This window comes from Octodon degus, unplaced genomic scaffold, assembly GCF_000260255.1.
Source record: "Octodon degus isolate 3935 unplaced genomic scaffold, OctDeg1.0 scaffold00199, whole genome shotgun sequence".
Taxonomy (NCBI): Eukaryota; Metazoa; Chordata; class Mammalia; order Rodentia; family Octodontidae; genus Octodon; species Octodon degus.
In genome coordinates, this window is record NW_004524775.1 from 479,448 (window position 1) to 492,732 (window position 13,285).

At 55.5% G+C, this 13,285-nt stretch overlaps 1 protein-coding gene across 1 annotated transcript in view; it reads right to left on the bottom strand.

Moving 5' to 3' along the window:
* The window catches only part of Atp10a (ATPase phospholipid transporting 10A (putative)), a gene marked incomplete at its 5' end in the record, with an annotated part of 122,111 nt that overhangs the window by 15,446 nt on the left and 93,380 nt on the right, over window positions 1–13,285 (bottom strand). Inside the window, 8 exons of the mRNA XM_023704656.1 lie at window positions 453–637; window positions 2,415–2,541; window positions 2,614–2,717; window positions 4,747–5,317; window positions 6,159–6,353; window positions 8,088–8,305; window positions 10,932–11,184; window positions 12,873–13,003. Coding sequence (XP_023560424.1) covers window positions 453–637; window positions 2,415–2,541; window positions 2,614–2,717; window positions 4,747–5,317; window positions 6,159–6,353; window positions 8,088–8,305; window positions 10,932–11,184; window positions 12,873–13,003 — 1,784 coding nt within the window. The remainder of the gene's footprint in view (window positions 1–452; window positions 638–2,414; window positions 2,542–2,613; window positions 2,718–4,746; window positions 5,318–6,158; window positions 6,354–8,087; window positions 8,306–10,931; window positions 11,185–12,872; window positions 13,004–13,285) is intronic.

Consider the following 13,285-nt stretch of genomic DNA (forward strand, 5'->3'; position numbering starts at 1 on the left):
ACAATCAAACACAAGGAGAGTTTCCAGGGCCACACAACCACCCTACAGATCTAATATTCATGCCATTAACCTACCTAAAAAGGAGGCAAAAGTACAGAGCACTTCAAAAATGTTTGAAAAACCAAAACTTCCCAAATTTGGTAAAAGATAAACCCCACAGCATTAGCCAATTCTGGATCACAGAGTTAAAGAAAGTCACGCCCAAAGGCATTGTAACTGGATTGTTTAAAGCGAAAGACACAGACGAAACTCCAACAGCAGCCAGACAAGAACAACTCCTGCTGTGGCGTGACACACCTGCAGTTCACAATGGGAGTGGTGCAAGGAATCAGAGCCCAAGGCCAGGAAGCATCCCGGGGGACATCTAACACAGGCTGGGGGACTGCAGCAGACGGACGCGTGCAGAAGGCAGACACGCTGGAGCCTGCAAAGCCTCCCTGAAGTCCGCCTACCTGGGACTCGGCATTCAGGGTGATGACTTCTTCATCGTGGTCCAGCAGTTTGCAGGCATGGGCAATGTTGACAGCTGTCTCCTGTTTGTCACCCGTGAGAACCCAGATCTGTAAGCCTGCTTGCCGCAGTTTAGAGATGGTTTCGGGGACTCCATCCTGCAGGCGGTCTTCAATCCCAGTGGCACCTGTTCAAATGGACGGGCAACAACATGCATGGGTCCTCTCCTCACAGGCCCACCAACTCCTGAAAGGGTGTGCATGCCACACCCCTCATATACCACAGACAGGTGTGGGTGGCGTAGCCCCCGTGGACTGGGAGCTGTGTGAAGTTTGGCTACCAGTCTGGTCTGCCACATGGAGACAGGAAGTCCCTTTGGAAGTAACTTCCATGAGCCACCACTGCGGGACACTGGTGGACACTGCTCACTCTCTGGGAGTGGCTCCAGAGCATGCAGGGACAGGGTGAGCCCCAAGAGAGTTATCAAGGGCACTTTGGCACAGAGCCTCCGTTGTTCCTAACACGGGCTTAACTTAGAACTTTACAGACAGCTTGGAAGTCGTCCATAAACGGCGGAGGTGAGGTCTTGTTCACAGTGTTCCAGGGAGGGGGACCTGCACCCACAGGGAGGACCCGAGAGACAGGCTTGCCTCTGAGAAATGAGAGGAAAGTGCCACCCGGGGGCAAGAGTGCCTGTCCAGCAGGGCCAACAGGACCCCTCCATCCCAGTGTCAGGCCAGCACCAGCAGGTGCTTGGTCTTGGGGCCCAGGTACTGCCACACTGCCAGAGATCTCTGGGCTCCAGGCCCATCCTGTGTCCACTGCCTGGCCCCAGGGCTTGCGGGGCTTGCACGGAGCTGGGCCTGGAAGTCACAGCCCAGGGCCTTGCAGTAGGCACAGCCACTGAGGGGGACATCATTCACGTCACAGCCAGGGACCCCAGGCTGCCTGTCAGAAGCAGCAGGTGAGGCGAAGCGCGACAGCACATGTTCACTGTATCTGGTGCATGTCATGACACTCAACATTAGGTACTACTAACCATAAATTATGCTAGATGCACGGATCCTCACACACAGTGTCCCTGCTCCTCCCCCCGGGGGCTGAGGCCCAGTGCACAGTCTTGCTTTGTTAAATGAAGAAAGATGAAGTCTCTGGAGCTTCAAGCAGCGCCAGTTGGGATCTGACCCTCAGCTTCCAGGGGCAGGAGGAGGTGCACACCGCCACATACCAGCTACTTGTGAGGGCGTACCAAGCCACACAGTCCACACAAACATGCATCCTCACGAATGCAATGCGTTAACAAATTCTTAACTGCTCTGAACATTCAAATAAGTGTAAAACTGTCCAGGCATGGTGGCATGTGCCTGCCACCCCAGCAATTTGGGAGGCTGAGGCAGGAGGTCTGCAAGCTCAACAGGAGGCTGGACAACTTAGTGAGGCCTGTCTTCAAAGTGAAAAATAAAATACAGTTTTGGGATGTAGCTCAGTTAGAAGACTCTAGGTTCAATGCCCAGCTGGTGGGAAAAATAAGTATAAATACCTTAATTTATTACTAAAATTAATGAGTATCAATTGAATGTTAATAGGGCACTGTAGGAAGCAGGAACACATTTTAGCAAAAATGAGCCTGTTTTCTTTCACCCCAGTGCAACCTGGGACATATTCATCAGCAGTTCTCTAGGTCTGCCACGTGGGGAGGCATCCTTGCTGCCCCTGCATCCAGCGGAAGCTTCCAGACACCCTTCTGTCTGGCGCACAAACTCACATGAACGTCTGTGGAGAAGGCTGACCCGAGGGCCTTCCGGCCCGGAGGATGGAAGCTTCAGGCCAGACTGTTCCTGAACTTCACCCAGCTGAGTCCACGGGCTCCCAGCAGCTGCGGTGCGGAGTCCGCCCCAACCCGCCCCAAGCCATCTCTGCAGAGCAGACACCGCTCCATGCCATGGCCGCTTCCAGAAAGTTACCCAGCAAGTGCAGGTTTGTCTCCAGGCGCAAGGCAGACTGGAAGAGCAGCTCTTCGCGGTTGTCCAGGGACGACTCCGCTTCCAAGTGGCCTTGCAGCCAACAGGCGTATTCCTCTTTGCTCAGAACCTGCATGGGGCACACTGGTGAGGCCAAGCATGGAGGGGCAGCACCCACATGCCCAGCACGGTCCCCGCTCACCCTCTTGGCAATGCACAGCGTGCGCAGGCCCTCCATGGCGTACAGGTTGAGGAAGCTCTGCGTCTTGCTGCGGATCTTCTTCTGATGCTGCCCTCTGGCCTCCTCTGGGGTGAGGAGAAGCGGAAAGGAGGATGGAGGGGGATAGGGCCTGCGAGTCCCCACCTGCCTGCTAATGGGATCTAAGCCCAAGGCCCGGCTTCATGCAGTGCGTAAAGATTGGCTGCTTTATTTTCTAAAGAACTTCATCCAAGCACATAGTTTTGGCTGTTTCTAAGATCTTTTGTTGAAATGACACTCTAAAGATTAACAGCTCATCACAAATGATAACGGGTCTAGTCTATTAAATATGAGCGCACACTCTTAGGTTTGTTAAAAGTCTTGCGTAATAGAAAGTGCGGTCTCTCTCCCTGGAACATACTCACTGGTGGTGCTGACAGACAAGATACATCTAAATATTGTATCAGGCAACTTAAATTAAAAAAAAAATTATTTGAATTTCAAACACATCCTGTATTCTGTTATGCTTTGCTAAATCTAGGATCCTGAGTCTGAGCTCCTGGCTTCCCCTGGCCTCCCCTGGCTCCTGTCCCAAGGGTACCCAGGAGGTGGGCACACCGCTCTCCGGGAGCCTGCGCGCTCCAAGCACCTGCTCCTTGTACCTTCGTGTATTACACAGAAGCAGGGACGGGAACAGGCACTCACACTGAGCTTCTTCAATCGAAAGCCATGCATTTGTGGGTTACCCTGAGGGTGCGGGTAGGAGGAGGTGCTGTCGTGTTCCTTGAGGGGGCCAAGGATGTGCTCCCTCCACCTGCACATTAAAGGTGGGGCCAGAGGAGGTGCAGCCACTAGGGGGCAGGCCTGGGGATGGTCACTGAGGATGTGCGTGCCCTGAGGGGAACCGAGGGACCCAGGTCTTCCTGCTCCCTTCTTGGCTCCTGACCCTGAGAAGAGCAGTTTGTTTTACTGTGAGCACATGCTCTCCCGGGGGGCAGCCTTGTTTCCAGCCTAAAGCAACAGAACCCAGGGAGGCCTCTAAACCATGAGCCAAAAACCCCCTCTTCTCTTTATAAGTACCCAGCAATGTCCAGCTACCACGCCACAGAGCTAACACGGGGGGCTGTATCCAGAGCTATCACGAGGGGTCTGTGTGGGGTTTATATTTGAGGTTTTCTACTCATTTAAAAAATGCACTGGCGAAACCAGGCACGGTGGCACAGACATACATCTGCAGGCAGGAGGATCAACGTGAGCTCAAGGCCAGCCTGAACTGCATAGTGAAACCCCGTCTCAAAAAAAAAAAAAAAAAAAAAAAAAAAGCACTGGCAGACCATATGGCCCCTTGGAGGGATAGCTTTGGGCCACAGGTTCTGTCCCTGGACATAGGACACTAAGGCCATGGTGAGGACAGATGGGAGACAGTATTCCCTGGAGCCACCCTGGAGGTCACAGAGGCCCGTGCAGCGCAGGGTTTGCAGCAGGTGGTACCCAGGGCTGCTGCCTCCAGGAGACAGCAAACAGCAGGAGCCTGAGTGCCTCCGCAGCTCCCGCAGCACCCTTGCCTGCACCCTGCTCCTGACCTGAGGCGAGACTCACCCCTGGCTCCCCTGAGGGCTGAGGGTGGGTAAGCAGGCTTGTGCGGCAAGGACTGCCCCTCCTCAGGGACCAAGAGCACCTCCAGCCTCTGCTGCCTGCAGCTCCACCTTGCACACAGGGTTTCCAGCCTCACTTTAGTTCAAAAGTGATAAACAGCCCAGCTTTGGAGCCGCCGGCATGGAGTTAGGACATGAGGCCAGCAGTCCCCCTTCCCAGGATAGCAGAAAACTGCAGCCAGGACTTCAGAGCTGCCTGGGGTTGGAGGCAGGAAGGAGCTTACAGTCTCACGTTCTCCACCTCCACCCTTAGGACTGAAGACTGGATGCTCCCCAAGTAATTTCTGCCCCAGACGGGTGAGAAGGGTGGGGTGCGAGGCCCAGGCCAAGCGTTCTGGGGCTGGGACATTCCTTGGTCGTCCTGAGGACCAGGTGACTTTGAACACAATACTGACAAGGATGGTGAGCCTCCCGGTATCTGAGGGTACAGTTGGCAGCGGGGAGGAGACTTCTGGGGCACGGCCGGCAGGGGGAGGGGTACCTGAGGAGCAGGGCAGCAGCAGATCCATGACCACAGAGTCAGCGCCCTTGGTGTAGACACTGATCTCGTCGGTGAGCGGGTGCCGGATTACCACCGACATCCTCTTGCGGATGGAGTCAAAGCCCAGTGTGTGCAGGAGCTCGAAAGTGAGCCTGCCCAGGCGGGGCAGCTCCACGGAGACCTGGTCAGGGAGCCGGGCCACCAGCGCGCAGTTGTAGGCCCTGGCAGCGTAGACCAGCGCCGCCTCATCAGGGCTCTCGGCCTCGTAGCGCAGCTCCTGCTCCTGGCCCAGCTCTGGCTTCTGCTCGGGGGCCCAGCTCTCAGACTGGTTGCTGTAGCCATTGCTGGCGATGGACGGCGTGGGCTGGCCCAGCCTCTCCTCCAGCTTGAGAAACACACCGTCACTGGAGAGGCTGGACAGGAAGCCAGAGCCCGACTTGTGGCTGGACTTGCTGGTGGCCAGGCTGCCCGTGCTGCTGCACACAGAGGCCAGGCGGCTGGGCGCCAACCTCCTAAGGAACTCTTCTATCGTCTTGACCGGAGACTTCAGCTCAAACCGCACCCTCACCTGCTGGAGGGCAGTAGGAGACAAGGCAGGGAATCACAGGCTCACACGCTGCCTGCAGGCTGAGTGAAGGGACATCACGGCCGTGTGTAAAGCTGGTGCCTGTTCACCCTCTGTGGAAACGCCACATGGAAGGCTGGTTTTCATTTTCTCTTGGAGCAGGCTGGTAGAGGACCATGTGTATGGCCGCGCTGGGTTGGCCGTACATGCCTGTGTCTCTGTGTACCCAGACCTGTCGCCCTGGGCTCCACCACAGCCATGCACAGGACCTCAGCGGGCTGGTGTGGCGGCTGCTGGCCGACACCAGCAGGGACACCTTGCTCACCAACACCACTCACCGATGGCTCATCCCGGTGGGAAGGGGAAGCCTGAGCCTGAGGCGAGGCAGACTGGGCACACAGCCAGCCTTGTAGCACTCATCTCCCCACATCCCATCCCAGTCCACCCTCTCGCCCTCTCTCCTGCGTGTCTCTGGGACCTCAAGGCTCTGGGGATGCCACCCCAGGAGTCTCTCTTCCACCCTGTCAGGCAAGGGAGGAGCTCTGAAGGCAGGCAGGGCCTTAGGAACTCATGGCCCACCCAGACCAGGCCCTGCGTGGCCACTCTCTGGTCTTCCTGTCCCAGTTTAAAGTGTCATAGGCAGTCTGTCCTCTCCCCCTTGGCCTTGTCCAGGCATGCGCCCATGACAGGCTGGAATGTCCCTATGCAGCCCTCGCATGCTGCAGCAGCCTCCTTACACCCGAGTGGCCTGCTGAGTGGCTCCCTGCAGAACACGAGGTGTGCATGCACTGAGGAGGGCGCCAGGGTCCCAGGCAGAGCGTGCTCTCAGGGGCCTTCTGCAGCTTGCCTTTTGTCGTGGCTGAGCGGGGGACGTGACCACCACCGTGTTGCAGATGGTAAGCGCAATGAAGAAGTCGAAGACGTCTGCCAGCTCGGGCGAGAGGTGTGCCAGGGGCTGCTCCTGGTGCCGCGAGATGGCCAGGCACCTGTCACACTCGCTGACCTTCTCCAGCAGCTTCGGGTCGGGCGCGATGTCTTTCTCCTGGGAGGAAAGCACGCACTTGCTGGTGAGGCTGCCCCAGCAACTGCTGCGCCCCAGGAGCAGGGCGACGTAGCAAGCCTTGACAGTCTTACCGGGTAGAAACAGAACTTCACCTCACATGTGCACGAGTCGCTTTACAGCTGTGAGCTGTCTGGAATTCTAACAGCAGAAAATATCATCGTACATGCAGGGAAGTGCACATATTCTGATGTTTAGTCAATATCCATTTTTTATATACAGTCTAATGGGGCTGGGCTATAGCTCAGTGGCACAAGTGCCTGCCTGGCAAGTGCAAGGTCCTGAGTTCAACTCCTGGTACCAATCAATCAATCAATCAATAAAGAGTCTAAGATACGCTATTAGGCCAGCCAGATAGCTCAGCGGACTAAAGTGTCTGCTTAGGCAGGAACAGGGACCAGGGTCCATCCTCGGCATGCTGTGCCAGCCCCACCCCTGGGGTGTGCTGAGACAGCGAATGAGACTGGGGGTGGTGTTGTACGCCTGCAATCCCAGCGCTTGGGAGGCTGAAAACAGGAGGATCACTAGGAGTCGATCTGTATAGTGAGACACTGTAGACCCTGGACAAAATACATAAAAAAGATATACTATTGTAAAATAATATTTATCAATCTTCAAAAAATCAGCAAATCTGTATTATAGCACTGCAAAAACATCTACTTTTGTTGTTATTGTCTGTTTGAGACAGTGTCTCATTATGTGGTTCACGCTAGCCCTGAACTCACTGGGCAGCCCAGTCTGGCCTCCAACTCCCAATGACCTTCCCGTCTCTGCCTCCAGAGTGCTGGGATTACAGGGGTACAGGACCACACCCAGCTGAATATCTCTTCTTTTGAGACTCATAGTTCTGCATTTCCTTGCATTTTTGGTCTATATTTAAATTTCACATAATCAAAATATTTATATGCACATTGGCAGTTTCCATTTCCACAAGACATTGTGTTTCTGAACTTTTCCATGGATTCAAGAATTCAGGTGGACACATCGTAATTCTTCTGATCATCTGCTTATTACTGAATACCAAAACCCGCTTTACCACTCTGCTGATGTAAATATATGGATAAACTTCCCCGCAGAGCAGCAGGTAGCGGGATCGCCGCATCGCCAGGGCAGCAGGGTGACTCCGAGTGCAGGTCGCCCCTCCTCCCGCTGCCCCGTGTAACCCCGACTGGTGCCTTGACTCCGCAGTGCTGTCACGGCAGCAGCTTGCGCGGGTCCGGAGGGGCTGAGGTAGTGAGGCCGCCGCCCAGAGAGGGCACAGCGGTCTCGCTTGTCCCTCCAAGATTTCACAAGCGAAAGCATCTTCCAGAGTTGGCGTCGGCCCCGCACATCTCCTTGCCTAAAGTCGGTGACCCACCCGTGGCAGGCTGGGCAAGGAGGAATACGGGCTCGTGCCCCTAAAACCTCTTGTGAGCGCAGGAGTTGCCTTGCCACTTTCCCAGTGTCACCTTGTCCTGATGTTTTATTTGTGTCACCTGGCGGGAGATGCACCCTCTCCGTCACCCTTTCCAGGTGGCTCGCGTGGCAACCAGCCAGCCAGACGCGGTGACAAAGAGCCTGGGTTGCTGTGTTGGAAAGGACACACCCGTGGCGGGAGGGTATTGGCCCGAGAGTTTCTGCCAACCCAGCAGAGTTAGCTCTCCAGCAAGAGCTCCCGGGCACCGCTGGATGCAGATGCCGCTCGTATCCAAGGGCAACGCCAGCCCATACACTCACCATGGGGCTGCTGAAGGCGGTGTGCCTGGACGGCTCACCAGCCCTCTTGGCTTCCGCGCGGCTGCCGGCGTGCCGGTGCGACTTGGTGCTCTGCGTCCTGCGCAGGATCCGGACACTCTGGTGGCTCCCGATGCTGCCGCGCCGAGACCACGACCCCCCCTTGGGCACAGCGTCCTCCTCCTCCGAGTCCACTTCCTGGTACCTCGCCAGCCGCTGGGCTGAGGGACAGGGATGAGTCAGTACCAAGGGTCAGGCTGGGCCCACTGGGCTGATTAAAATGGAAGCCAGAGCCTGTGCACTGAGCTACGGCCCCACCTCCTTTCAAATTTGTTTCTGTTGAGACAGGGTCTTGCTAAGACTGAGCCCTGACGTGTGATTCTCTGGTCTCAGCCTCTCAGAGTGCTCAGGGCCAGGTATGCACCACCACACCTAGCTTGCAGGGTATCTTGTGCTCCACAAACGTTTTGGGGTGGGGCTCCCTCAGAGAACTCTCTAATTCAAGGACACATTTAATGAGAGCATCCACAGGCAGAGGAGTAAAGGACTTTCTTGTTTATCCTTGTCCTTCATCAACCTGAGGGGTCGATGTATTCAACTCCATTTCACAGATGAGAAGACAGAGGCTCATTTCAGAACTCAAGGGTGTGGTGAGGTCACGCAGATTCAGGACAGCAGGACGGAGGGGAGTAGGGGGTGCAAATGCCTGGCCCACACAGTGGGGAGCAGGGATCTGCCCACAACAGCAGGGTCTGTGGGGCAGACAGGACATCACAGGTCTGCGTTGCTAAGGGAAACGCACAGGACCTCAGGCTGGGGTGCTCGCTGGACCAGGGCCCTTGCTTGAGGCCGCGGGTAGGGTACTGCCAGCAGTACTGCCTTATGCCGCTGCTCAGTGTGAAGGGAAAGCAAGAGCAGGCGCTGCTCTAAGAGCCACAGCACAGCGTCCTGCAGCCTGTGTGTCCCTAGCCAAAGAATTCCAGAGGAGCCTGACTGCAGTAGGCCTGTAGGGGGCGCTGCCAAGCAGTTCCCACTGCGGGGAGAAGGGCTGAACTGCGCCTCTGTGTCTTTCCAACTGCCGGCTCTGAGCACGTCTTCCTCGGCTTCCCGTTAGGATGACTCCTTCCCAGCAAACATCTGATCGAACCTGAAGTGCAGGTATAGCGCCAGGTGGGAGTACAGGTATGCTCGCATCTTAGCAGACCTTCCTTCGGAGCTGACAAACTAAGGACTAAGGAGGGGATGCCACCGGCCCACGGTCATAGGTAGAACAACTCCTGAACCTCCCAGGCGACAACGGTCTCAGGCGAAGCCAGCTGGTGGGTGGGGGAGAACGAGGCCTGGATGTCACTGGGTTAGACGTCTGATCTTCTCCCCCAGGCCGATGGCCACTGCTGGTGTGTGGTGGTGGCTGGTGGTGTCTCAGCCAGTGGACTCGGGGAGGCTGAGGCTGCGGTTTAGGGGTCACCCAGCACTGCATGTACAGTGAGCATAGTGGCTGTCAGGTTAGGAGGTCAGAGAAGGGGACCTGCTGGGTCTGTGGCTGGCTCTGGGAACAGCAGCAGGTGAAACCTATCTGAACCCGCTCACCAGTGGGCAGACAGGGGGCAGGTCTTGGGACTTGCTGATGGAGGATCCGCTCTGCTCAGAGCCTGTCAGCTGCTGCCTCGGCGCTTGTGCACAGCATGGTGCAGAGATGCAGGCTGCTACCTCCCCCTCAGAACCCCTCCCGCATCTCCTGCAGGTGACAGAACCCTCTGGTTTCATGAGGGACACTTGGCAACAGTCTGTGGTTCTTCCCCATGAAGCCTCAGGTTCTTAGTTTGCTATCATTTTAAAGCAAGTATTATGAATGTTATTTCTGACTGACAAGTCACAGCCCTGCACACTGTCAGGATGGGATGTGTCATCTCGGGGGCATTTATAACACACTGTGAGTGCAGTGAATGCGTCTGTGGCCTGGCTCAGCCACCCCTTTTCATGAGGAGACACTTGAGGTGCACTTAGTCATTCTGAAGCCAATGCACGCCATTACTGAACACGTACGCTCACTGTATGAAGCAGAAGATTGCAAATGCTAATCTCACCTCCCAGAAATGGGGTGCAAGGACACAGGGTGGGTGGCAGGGAGAGGGCAGGGAGGTAGGGGGATCATCCTGTGGCTGCTACAGGACGCGAGTCCCAGCGGCCTTACTAGGAAGTGAAAGGGCCCCGAAACAAGGGTGCTGAGCAGGTTCCCTTTCCACAGGGCTTTCCCAGCTGGGCTAAGGGCAGCAGTCTCCATTTCTGCCCTGGCTTGCTAAGCAGCAGCCCCCACCACCCCAGCCTGCCTTCAGATCAAAGGAGAGGCGGGGGAGGGGCCGCCCACACAGAGAGGGCAGTTCTTTCTGCAGCGACCCACCACAGAGCCTGTGTCCCCAGGGACGGACTGCAGCTTGCACCAATGACGCCCTTCTGCGAGCTCTCGGCTGCTACTGAGGCTGCCAGGTGACAGCACAACCGCTCTGCAGTGTAGCAGAAAAAGGCGGCCGAGTGCCTTGGTGGTGAGGTCCTGAGGGCTGCCAGCCGGGCTGCACCTGGCTGGCAGAACATGGTGTGGAAGCAGAAGCCTATCACGCAGGCAGCGTAGTGAGCCAGGGGGCATCAACCTGGCCTATAAATAGCAGTAGGCTCTGGGCTCCCAAGGGGCTGTGACAGTCATGCCACATCTTTATGTTCCCTTGAAAAACAGCCATCCTTGAAGCGTGTGAGGGTGTGTGCATGTGTGCACGCGTGGGCCTCTATGTGTGGGTCCCTGTGTGTAGCTCTCTGGCCTGGCCCACCTGGAGGCCCCCTCCTCAGACTCACCGTTTGCATCGTGAGAATACTCTACCCCAGACACGGTGCACCTTCGGAACACCATCTTGTTCTCAGTTAAAGTGCCGGTCTTGTCCGAGAAGATGTACTGAATCTGCCCCAGGTCTTCGGTGATGTTCAGGGCCCGGCACTGCAGCTGGGAGTCCGTGTCCTCATCATAGAGGGCCACGTCCTGGTTAATGAAGTACACCTGGCACACTTTGACGATCTCAATGGAGACGTACAAGGAAATGGGGATCAAAACCTGTGAGACATAGCACAGCCAATGAGTGGCCGTGGGGATGAGGCCACAGACGCAGCCCGATCTGCTGCAACGACAGGTGGCTACAACTGCAAGCAGGTGGGGGCTATACCGTACCTTTAAGAAGAGTTTAAATGGGTTGGCTTAGAGTCACTATTGGCAAAGGATAAGAATAGTGGCAAAGAGTCTGAGCTAGGAGGGCCTACGGTGCAACTGCGGAGCGGATGTCCACTATGCTGCCGCAAGTGTGGCCGTGGCTTGGGGAGAAGCCAGCGCTTTCGGGTTACTAAGCGGTGCAGGAGAGAGGCTAGGAAAGGAGAGAGAGAAAAGAGAAAAAACACGGCACAGTCAGAGTCGTGAAAGCAAAGACAGCTCAAACCACAGCAGAACTCAACCCCTCGGTCCCCAGGGCCCCAGGGATGTGCTGGCCCTTCTGAGGACAAAGCCCCAGCTTGGGGACAGCTACCAGGGCAGAGCCAGCCCAGTGTGGAAGGGCCGTGTCTATGATCTGGTGTGCTATGAAGCAAAGGGAAGAAGGCTTTGAGAAAATATTCACCACCGTGACTTGAGAACCAAAACCGACTTCCTTAAAATTGATGTTTGTTTATTTCTTAAGTCATAGTACTGAATTAATGTTTATGAGCCGAGAATATCATATTCTGGATGAACTGGGTTCTCATGGTATCTTAATTATGCTAATGAACACCAACTATTATCCTAACTCCAGGCTAGAACAGAATCTGCATTTATAAAAAAGACCAATTTGGAACACTAAATAAGGCTGCTGCCTGTGAAGAAGCACAGATGTCAGAGACTGCGAAAGTTCTCTTGCAGGCGGAGCCGCGCACATGAGCTCTGGGCGTCCCTCGTGTTCTCAAAATGACCAGCAGTGGTGGTGGCGGCAGAGCCCCTCCCAGCCCCTCTTGCGCTCGGGAGTCTAGAGCCATCCACCTCTTTCTCAAACCTTTCTGGATATGGATTGTCGGCCCTGCCTGCAAACTGCAAGGAGGCAAGGGAACGGGTGACGCCAGCAACCACCGCCACCAGCAGCACTGCCACCACCACAGTAACAGCCACCCCTGGCAGCTAACATGGGACACCGGATAAAGTACCCCGGAACAGAGAGACCACGCTCCTGGAGAGGCACCGGGCCTTGAGCACAGCAACTTGGAGAAAAGTGGACAGCAAGCGATTTGGTCTCTTAGTTCTTACAACAGACCGCAGCAACACAGCACGGTCACAGTAGGGAAAGCTTAGAGAGAGATATGCGAACTGCTTGGGTGAGCCCGCAAAGCTTCTGTGCAAATCATGAAATTATTTTGAAACAAGTTTTTTTTTTTTTTTTTAAGTCACTGAGGCTAGGTATACAGTGTGGCGCTGGGACACTTGCCTACCAGGTGCAAGGACCCGGGTTTGATCCCCAGCTCTGCACACACATAAAGTTAAGTAAAAGGAAAAACAGTAAAATGGAATGGTAACTAATCCTCAACCTAAACCCAAAAACCTTAAGAAAAGCAAAGGAGAACAATTTGCATATCACCCAGGAAAAGCGCTACAGATAAATGAAGGTGAAGGGGTACAAAGCCAGCACCTCTGGCAGGTGTGTCTGTGGCCGTCACTTAGAGTGTGGTGCATTTTGTGTTCTTCTGGGAAAAGCTCAGCACTTATCGCAGGGCAGGTAGCAGTGTTACCTGCAGGACTATTATCATTGTCAAGAATGTGTACACCGCAGCTGTGACTGGGGACAGAGAGCTGCCATCGGCCTCGGGGACATCAAATAGAGCCTTTTTCTCCTGGTAACGCCGTACCCACAGTCCATGTCCTGTAGAAACATGCAGGGAAAAACAGTGTTTGTCGGGTAGGAAGATAACAAGGTGCTGGTGTAAGTGAAGGCAGGCTTTAGGGTTGTTACTGCCACCGACGACTCGGCTTGGTGGCCTGCCCTGCCACACACGAAGGCAAAGGCACACAGGACCCGCGGGACCCACGACCCAGGCCTGGAAGGAGTCTGAATGTGGGCTTCTCTGCACACCCAGAGCCTCCGCTGCTGCTGCAGAACGGCATGCTGGTCACAAGCAGGCCTGGCCATGGCAGAGTGCAGAGC